The 10,229-nt window shown below is 38.0% G+C and overlaps 1 protein-coding gene across 2 annotated transcripts in view; it reads right to left on the bottom strand.

The window, feature by feature from the left end:
• Nucleotides 1-3,951: 3,951 nt before the first annotated feature.
• Nucleotides 3,952-10,229, bottom strand: part of LOC110951505 (lysine-specific demethylase 2B) — a 29,688-nt gene continuing 23,410 nt past the window's right edge. For both annotated transcript variants that reach the window (XM_022194598.2, XM_022194599.2), the window contains exons 20-21: nucleotides 8,073-8,291; nucleotides 3,952-5,832 (exon numbers count right to left, since the gene is read on the bottom strand). In XM_022194598.2, the coding sequence (XP_022050290.1) occupies nucleotides 5,651-5,832; nucleotides 8,073-8,291 (401 nt within the window). In that variant the 3' untranslated portion in view covers nucleotides 3,952-5,650. The remainder of the gene's footprint in view (nucleotides 5,833-8,072; nucleotides 8,292-10,229) is intronic.

Below are 10,229 nucleotides of genomic sequence, written 5' to 3'. Positions count from 1 at the left end.
ATAAAATGCAGTACTACAAACCAGAAAGGAAAACCCTGCTCTTCATTACTCCACCAAGGAACGCGGCGGAGTTATGTGACGATCAGCGTACGTTTGTCTGTGAGTTTGTGAATCTGTCTGTCTGTGTGAAACATTACTCAAAAACGGAGTAACGGATTTGGATGAAATTTTCAGGGGAAGTCAGAAATGACACAAGGACCACGTCATTAAATTTTCACAGTGATGCAGCTTATAGTCTGGATCCACAGCTTTCTTAAGGATTTCCCATTGCCAGATATAGCTGCCCACTGCGTTGGTGTAACCATGACAACAAGTGAACACTGTCAGTTACCTGCTGAAGATCACGTGATTGCGATCCTACTACAAATTGACTGTGATTTATCAGTTGGAAATCATACAGTTAACAATTGATTAAACTGTGGGGTGTGAGTCCCATCAATTCCTGCCGCCTGCTACATATTTAGGTCATGTATGTAGCAAACCCCAGCCAGAAAATGGTGAAGCTCCTGATGTTTCACAAAGCCTTTATTTACATTCAGCTGTCAGCCTTATTTTGAACACAAATTCACCTTTCTGTCCTTCACTCCTTTCTTCAGGAAACACCGTCAGAGCTTGTCTCCATTCCAGCTGCTTCTAAGTTTAAACACATCCTTTGCTAGACATCAACAGTGTGGAACCGTTTTCTTTCATCTTTGCATGAATTTTCAGACCTTTCGGCAGTGTCTTCGTGTTGTCAAGGAACCGCTTCTTAGATAAACATTTCCTGTACTGCCGGAATGGTGACAAAATAAAAGCCCGTAAAATAAAAATATGCATTCAAAATAAAAGCATGGAGGGAACACTTATTCTAACACTCGCAAAACAAAGGCTTTTGAAAAGTGATGAACTGATCAACAGACCTTTATAAGAGGAATTTACATGCAATTCGGTATCCATACATAAAATGCACATGCATAACATGCCTATGCTCAGGAAATGATATGTCAACTGAGAAGCCTTCGCAGAGCACTGCAGTCTCTGAGTGTTTTTCTAAAAGTTTAGTATGTCATCCAAAATGTCACAAAAACATCACAGTTTGGTATATCATCCAAAATGTCACAAAAACATCACAGTTTAGTATGTCGTCCAAAATGTCACAAAAACGTCACAGTTTAGTATGTGGTCCAAAATGACACAAAAACGTCACAGTTTAGTATGTCGTCCAAAATGACACAAAAACGTCACAGTTTGGTATGTCGTCCAAAATGTCACAAAAACGTCACAGTTTAGTATGTCGTCCAAAATGTCACAAAAACGTCATAGTTTACTATGTCGTCCAAAATGTCACAAAAACATCACAGTTTAGTATGTCGTCCAAAATGTCACAAAAACATCACAGTTTAATATGTCGTCCAAAATGACACAAAAACATCACAGTTTAATATGTCGTCCAAAATGTCACAAAAACGTCACAGTTTAGTATGTCGTCCAAAATGACACAAAAACATCACAGTTTAATATGTCGTCCAAAATGACACAAAAACATCACAGTTTAGTATGTCGTCCAAAATGTCACAAAAACATCACAGTTTAGTATGTCGTCCAAAATGTCACAAAAACGTCACAGTTTAGTATGTCGTCCAAAATGACACAAAAACGTCACAGTTTAGTATGTCGTCCAAAATGTCACAAAAACGTCACAGTTTAGTATGTCGTCCAAAATGACACAAAAACGTCACAGTTTAGTATGTCGTCCAAAATGACACAAAAACGTCACAGTTTAGTATGTCGTCCAAAATGTCACAAAAACGTCACAGTTTAGTATGTCGTCCAAAATGTCACAAAAACGTCACAGTTTAGTATGTCGTCCAAAATGACACAAAAACGTCACAGTTTAGTATGTCGTCCAAAATGACACAAAAACATCACAGTTTAGTATGTCGTCCAAAATGTCACAAAAACGTCACAGTTTAGTATGTCGTCCAAAATGTCACAAAAACGTCACAGTTTGGTATGTCGTCCAAAATGTCACAAAAACGTCACAGTTTAGTATGTCGTCCAAAATGACACAAAAACGTCACAGTTTGGTATGTCGTCCAAAATGTCACAAAAACGTCACAGTTTAATATGTCGTCCAAAATGACACAAAAACGTCACAGTTTGGTATGTCGTCCAAAATGTCACAAAAACGTCACAGTTTAATATGTCGTCCAAAATGTCACAAAAACGTCACAGTTTGGTATGTCGTCCAAAATGACACAAAAACGTCACAGTTTGGTATGTGGTCCAAAATGTCACAAAAACGTCACAGTTTAGTATGTCGTCCAAAATGTCACAAAAACGTCACAGTTTAGTATGTCGTCCAAAATGTCACAAAAACGTCACAGTTTGGTATGTCGTCCAAAATGACACAAAAACATCACAGTTTAATATGTCGTCCAAAATGACACAAAAACGTCACAGTTTGGTATGTCGTCCAAAATGACACAAAAACGTCACAGTTTAATATGTCGTCCAAAATGTCACAAAAACGTCACAGTTTAGTATGTCGTCCAAAATGACACAAAAACGTCACAGTTTGGTATGTCGTCCAAAATGTCACAAAAACGTCACAGTTTAGTATGTCGTCCAAAATGACACAAAAACGTCACAGTTTGGTATGTCGTCCAAAATGTCACAAAAACGTCACAGTTTAATATGTCGTCCAAAATGACACAAAAACGTCACAGTTTGGTATGTCGTCCAAAATGTCACAAAAACGTCACAGTTTAATATGTCGTCCAAAATGTCACAAAAACGTCACAGTTTGGTATGTCGTCCAAAATGTCACAAAAACGTCACAGTTTAATATGTCGTCCAAAATGACACAAAAACGTCACAGTTTAGTATGTCGTCCAAAATGTCACAAAAACGTCACAGTTTAATATGTCGTCCAAAATGACACAAAAACGTCACAGTTTAGTATGTCGTCCAAAATGTCACAAAAACGTCACAGTTTAATATGTCGTCCAAAATGACACAAAAACGTCACAGTTTGGTATGTCGTCCAAAATGACACAAAAACGTCACAGTTTGGTATGTCGTCCAAAATGGGGTAAAAATGTCATAGTTTAGTATGTCATCCCTATCATCTCTTTTTCCTCTGCAAGGAAACAGTTCCATCACAGTTTAAATTTCACAAATATATAAGGCATGTATGCCTTCAAAATAAATGCATGGTAGGAACGGTTATTTCAACACTAGCAAAACAAAGGCTTGCTAAAAGTGATGAACTGATCAACAGACCTTTACAAGAGTAATTTACATGCAATTCGGTATCCATACATAACATGCACATGCATAACACCTACCTGTGCACAGCACAAGGTAATTTGTTATGAAATATTTCATCCAGGGGCTGCACAGTGCTGTAGTGGTTAGCACTTACACCTTGCAGCAAGAAGATCCCCAGTTCAAATCCCGGCCTGGGCCTGGGATCTTTCTGCATGAAGTTTGCATGTTCTCCCTGTGCATGCGTGGGTTTTCTCCGGATACTCCGGCTTCTTCCCACAGTCCAAAAATATGCTGAGGTTAATTGGTTACTCTAAATTGCCCGTAGGTGTGAATGTGAGTGTGATTGTGTGTCTGTATATGTAGCCCTGCGACAGACTGGTGACCTGTCCAGGGTGTCCCCTGCCTTCACCCGAGTCAGCTGGGATAGGCTCCAGCACCCCCCGCGACCCTAGTGAGGATAAAGTGGTGTATAGAGAATGGATGGATGGATGGATATTTCATCCATCGGAAATGATACGTCGACTGAGCAGCCTTGGTGGAGCACTGCGCTCTCCAAGTGCTTTTCTCGTTCTATAATTTTATTTTAGTTGTAGCTGGCATGTGGCAACCTTTCACTAAATATCCAGCATAAACATACAACCATGTTCCTTATTGATATAAAGTTCTTTCCAGACCCAAAGGACCAAACTCACACATAGCTCAGTATTTAAAATGAATTTAATATCTCAAAGGTTGACTTAACTTTTCCTAAAGGCTTTACGTGTACAGTATGTACAGATAGATAGATCTGGAGTAATGTACTAAAATATTTCATGGAGGCATGGTCTTTTAATAAAAACATAAAACTTTAATGTAAACCCATCCACCGAACTGTACGGCCATGGACCGCTATTCAAAAGTTACACAAAAGACTTTAGAAAAAACTTGAGCTTTAAAGAGAAATGAAAACCTTTTCAATTATTAAAGTGTTGAGTTAGTATGTTTTTAGGCAAAATCTGAATTCACAATTTCTGAATGACTTTGAAACATAAAAATGATGAACACAGTAAGAACGATGCTACCGAATGACGCCATGAGCTACGATGAAGCTTTTTCAGAAGTTAAACTCAAAAGGTCATAAATAATAAAACTTAAGAACAGAACCAGTGTTATACATGTTTCTTTCAGCGGAATCCAACAATATAGAAAAAACAAAAGCCTCTTTCATTTTAGATTTTGCACAAATCGTTCACAAATTCTGCTGCTCGCTCGCCAGAAAAAAGGGAATAACATACATGGACTGGAGTTTCTGAACCCTGCGATCATCTCTTGGTTTTACCAGACAGATTCACTGCTGTTGTTTTTTTTTAAGTAACAAAGAAAAGCAGAGAACCGCTTGCTTTTTTCTCCACCTGGTCACGTCTATCACATGAGAGATTTGTGCAAAAGTAATATTCCTCGGCTTTGCTTATTCTTTATTTTAATTCAACACTTAGTCTCATTGTCTAATTATGTGGAGTTCCGCTAAGGACTGGCGTAAACAGATGGTTATATTGTTTAACAGTTACTAAATCTACTGACTGTGGTGTAAACATTTCTTAGCTGCATGCAGAGCTTCAACGCTTCCTTCCACAAAGCACCGATAATACTAAAGGAGACCGGCGGAGATGTCGGTGTGCGTTAATATAACCCCGTTAACTACAAGCTGTTAGTAAAATTAGCAGAACGTTTTAGTGTTGAAAAAATATGCTTTATACACTGTACACTGTATAGTGTATGCGAGAATACATTCGAGTATTCACATCTGCCGTATCAGTGCAAATAACCTGTTAAAACTTTTCTACTAGATATCTCATCCAAATGGTATCGTCATATGGAAAACAAAATATACAGTACCTTTGTCTAATAGGAAACAGAGCTCTGGCACATATAACATAATAGAAAAAACACCCACACAAACACAAGCTACCATCCTACAGTTTGGCAACAAATCAGCAGACCTTTGCCTCTCCACGATAAAGAGCTTAACAGTAATGCCGACCGATTATCAATTTCAATGCCATGATACTGTACAGTTGTGCATTTAATACTGCACATAAATGTATGAAACACTTTCTGATACAAAAATATTAATCTATAATGCAATAAACTTTGCATTGGAACAAAAAATAGTCTATAAACACCAAAAGATAATCGTGATACAATACATAAACGATCAATATAAAGAATAAATAACTTATAAACAGGTGCAACAACAAAAAACGTCATATTGCCTTCACTGGACAAGACTTTCTTCTCTTTTTTTTTTTTTTACATTCTGGCTGAGCAGTGCAGCTTCCCTTTACATCAGCTCTCCACAGTCGTCTGCTGCCTCCATGTGGACAGCAGTTTTACCGCTTGTGAATGTCACACAGTCCTCCTAGCTGATCTTCTGCAGCAGTTTCTCTTCTATCAGTTCAAACTGGACGCTCACAGACATTTCCGCGATGAACTGGTCGCATCCTTCCTTGGTCACTTGCTTGCAGTATCGCAGGTCGATGTGACAAATGCTTCCACAGCGCTTGAAATAGGTCAGCGACTGGTCTGTGACTCTGTTACACACTGCAGGGAGAAACTGGGTTAGAAGAAAATTAACGGGTCACCTGTGCTGACAGAAACTCTGCACACGCATGGATTAATCAGCCTTTTAGAACAGGACATTAAATCCAAAAGCCTCATTACGGAGAGCACTGTTTTGGGATAAATCCACCGACTTGCACCGGGAAGCCAACGTTTATTTTCCTTTCAGCTGTTTCCATAATGACCCTTTGATTCTCCGCTTTTAACATTTAATTATATTCCAGTGAGAAAAGCAGAACTCATTATTCTTTTGCATTTCTGCACATTGATATACACGATTAAACCCATGCTGAGGTAATTTCATGCATATGATTGAACAAACGGTTACAGAAAATACAGCCTTAAGTAGGACTTTAACCCTCGTGTCGTCCTGAGGGTCAAAATTGACCCGATTTAAAGTTTGAAAATGTGTAAAAAAATATATTTTCACAGTGAAACTTCTTATGTCCACATTGTCAACATTTTTGAGAAATTTTTGAGCATTTTTTAGGGAAAAAAAATGTTTCTTTCAGAACATTCACAGAAAAGAATCAACCAAAATCCAGCGAATTTCACTGGATTTTGGTTGATTTTTTTGTGGAAGTTTTTAAAGAAAATATTAGAAGTTTTACTGATATATTTGTAATCACTTTAGATATTTTTAGGATTTCTTTTAGAAGATTTTTGCTCATTTTGTGAAAATACTTACAAAACTTTTCTTGCCAAATTTGGGGGATTTTTTTAAAATATATTTTTAAGGGAAAATTATAAAGAATTATTGGAATTTTCTTCCTGAAGGTTTTCAAATTTTTCAGAAATTTGGGGAATTTCTTTAGCTGAATTTCTGGATTTTTTTTCAGATGTGAAAACAATATTTTTGGTGCCGGTAAATGAAGACAACAGGAAGGCTGAAGATGATCAGCTGAAGACGATAACATTCACAAAGGTAGCAGTTATTGAAGGATTTTTGTATTAGTTGTGTTTTATGTGAATAAGAAGTTAGCATACTTTCCCACATCAGAGTTTAAGTGTTTAGATTTATTTCCTACAGTGTCTTTCATAAAAAAATCCTGGTTTTGGGAAAAGCTATTAAAATATGTCTTGCTGAATTACAGTTTGACAGTGATATTACTTTGCCAAAATCACCCGCGGGCCAAATCTGGCCCACCAGAGGGTCCAATCTTTGTAGAGTTTAAAAATTACAGAGAAGACCTTAGCTGCAAAATTATACATTTAAAATAATTTATAGACCATGACAAGTTGTTTTGATCATAAAGTAAAATACTTTACTGCTCACTTCTCATTTTGTGCCTCGTTGTTGTCATACTTTGTCCTGTTTTTTGTCTGACCTTTGTTGTTTTTCTAATGTTTTTGTCATTTTGCGTTTCCTTTTTGTCTCACTTGTGTTTTTTGTCTTATTTTTAGTATTTTGTGTTTTGCTTTTGTTGTTTTTTGTCTCATTTTTGTTGTTTTGTGTTTCATTTGTGCCACTGTCCATCTTTTGTCGCTTTGTGTTTCGTTTTTGTAATATTCTTTCCTGTTTTAGTTGTTTCTTTGCCTTTTTTTTGGCCTAACTTTTGTTGTTTTGATCATAAAGTAAAACACAACATTGCTCAGTTCCAGATACCTGTGACTAAATGTTTTGTACCTTTATAGACACTCTGATCTGGAAGCTTTAATGTGTAAATGATGAAATGAGCCATGATGTTTTTGCAGTTGATCTCATTTTTCCTAAGAAATTTCAGGTTGCTCATGATGTTTCGTAAACAGATAATTACAAAAATGAGAACATTTTCAGAACGTACATATTTTGCGCTAAAACAAAGGCAAACATTGGAGTTGTGGTTATTTCTAGGTTATTATGCCCTGATTTTACTGTTCACTTGAGATCAAACTGGGCTGAATGTGAACTAAAATGAGGTGAACACCCTTAATCTAAATGCACAATATGCTGCATTGCAACTTTAACTTCAACTCCTGCTATCAGTTTCTGCTAGCAAAATCAGAACTCAATGTAAAAACTAAGCAGGTACTTTGCAGAATGTTCCGTAGTAATGTAAATTTCTGCAGAACACCAGCAACAAGTAAATATTCAATTCACATCTTTGTTATTGATGTATACATTCCCTGGAAGCAGAGAGGATAATTCAATATGTGCATCTAACAAATTCAACATCCAGCCAGAAGCCAGCAGTGGAAGTGAAATACAGGCAGACTTACGGTCTACAAAGACCGACTCGTACCTGACAGGTTGATGTCAGTGAGTGAGTCTCTGGTGGTCGTCCCTGCAGCAGTCAGGATGTTGACTGACTGGTCGGTGACGTGGTTGCAGTAGCTGAGGTCCAGCTTAGATAACAGCGGCATGTAACGGATGATGAGGCGCAGAGACGTGTCCGTGATGTCCAACCCTGCCAGACGCAAGTCCTCCACGTTACGCAGCTTGCTCCTGTTGTCTAGCTGACCTGCAAAATGTTTTAAAAACACAGAAGGAAGGAGATTAACAGAGGGATAGAGAAAAAACAGAGAATTTACTGTATAAAGTCAATGTAGTTAGACTATTGAAGACATTCTTCTTACAGTTAACCAATCCACTGTGAAGAATAAACTCAACAATTAGGTGATCCTTCTCACTTTACATTTCTTTCTCTGTGCATCCAAAGCTTGATATAGCTTATTCCTCTGTGCTGTAGAGCTCCAATCTTAAAAACCACATTAAAAAAGCATCAGTGAGCCACGCCATTGCTCCAGCTGACATGTTTCTGTATTACACTGAACACTTCACCGGAGCTGGGGCACCAACCGTACATTAATCCACAGCTGAAAACAGTCCACTCAAATGCACTGTTTACTGCAATTTGCTGTAAATTACACAGGTCAGCCTTTTCAGGAAAGTATTCTGTGTATTTTTGATCCCCTTTTTAAGTTTCCCGATGAAAACCAACATTGTTAATCTGTCATGATGGTGTTTTTTGAATGCTGGAAAACGAATCCTGAATGAAATAAACGGCAAATGCTACTGCAGAGCATTTCCACCTTGAAACTGCAGCGTACCAATGACAGAAATGCAAGGATTCAATGCTGTCCACTCTCTAGGTAGGTTGTCTGTATTATTCTTCTTCTTCAGAATCAGTCTCCAGTTTAAATGTGTGGCTGAATGACTCCAATACAACGTGTCCTTGTGCAGCGTAGAGTAGTTTTACAGCGAGTTGGACATGAGCTACAGCTTCTAAATATGTAACTCTGACACACAGAGACACATTTTTAGGGTTTAAATCAACAACCGAGGAGAGACAGGAACCAACGGCTCTGGGACTGAGTCACAGAGTAGGGAAGTTGTACAGTATTGAAAGTATTATTTATCTATTTTTGTTCTTGTAGCTGACACTGTTTAAGAGCCCTTAGGTTGCCATGACAACTTAGGAAGTTGGTCATTTTACGATCATAAGGTAAATTTTATTTTGGAAAGCAGTGTTAGAATATTTGTTCTGTTGTATTTTTGGTCATTTTGTCCTGGTAAAAATAATTATTTTTAGTCTAGGGCTGTTTGATTTATTTGTCCTGATTAATAAAGTTGTATTGGATGTCATGTGACTCACAGCACGGACGTGAGGTGCAAAAGTGGCCAAGTTTACATCCTGTCTGCTTTTATTTGCCTTCTGTTGGTCATCCAGGCGAACACGGTAACTATTACTTTGAAAGAGTTCTCATAGAACTGTATACTTTCTTTAGAGAGAAGTGAGAGACAAAGTATTTGTTTTGTTGCCATTTCATGATTCAAATGTGATATTGTCATGTTTGTGTTTATAGTTTTCACAGTGTCCCACCCAGGCGTAAACTAACCGTGACGTCACCCGTTGGTTTCAACGCCGAGAAAATGAAGCCCGGATTTTGCTACTTCCTGGTCGCCGTTTTGGATTTTTTGGAGCCAGTGACGTAAAAAGCGTCATCAAACAGACTGGACCGGAGAGCAACTAGGGGCAGGATTGGCTGAGGACTCTCTTATCCCGCCCACATTTTACCGCAGAGGCTTCTCTTGCTGTCTATCAAGTATAGCCACGCCCCCTGGCTCCGCCAACTTTAACGATTTATTTAAAATTCAGTATTGATTTATTTTAAGATCGGCCACCTGATCTCTCATTTTGACCATGAAAACTAACGGGAAAAAAATCCTGAGCCGTAGAACATCAGTCTATCAAATTTTATTTTTTCCAAAAATGAATTGGGGTCTATGGAGCAAAAGCTTCTTGGAGCCAACCCTAGTGGACGGCGTGATATTACAAGTTTTTGACACTTCCAGGTTGGCTTCAATTCTGGAGCCAGATGCTACATCCACTATATATACAGTCTATGGTCCCACCAAGTGATACAGCTTCTGTTAAGACTAAACCTTCTTGTGGACA

The sequence above is a fragment of the Acanthochromis polyacanthus genome, chromosome 18 (assembly GCF_021347895.1).
Source record: "Acanthochromis polyacanthus isolate Apoly-LR-REF ecotype Palm Island chromosome 18, KAUST_Apoly_ChrSc, whole genome shotgun sequence".
Lineage (NCBI taxonomy): Eukaryota > Metazoa > Chordata > Actinopteri > Pomacentridae > Acanthochromis > Acanthochromis polyacanthus.
The sequence above is the reverse complement of the archived record's forward strand: the minus strand, read 5'-3'. Positions and strand labels throughout refer to the sequence as shown.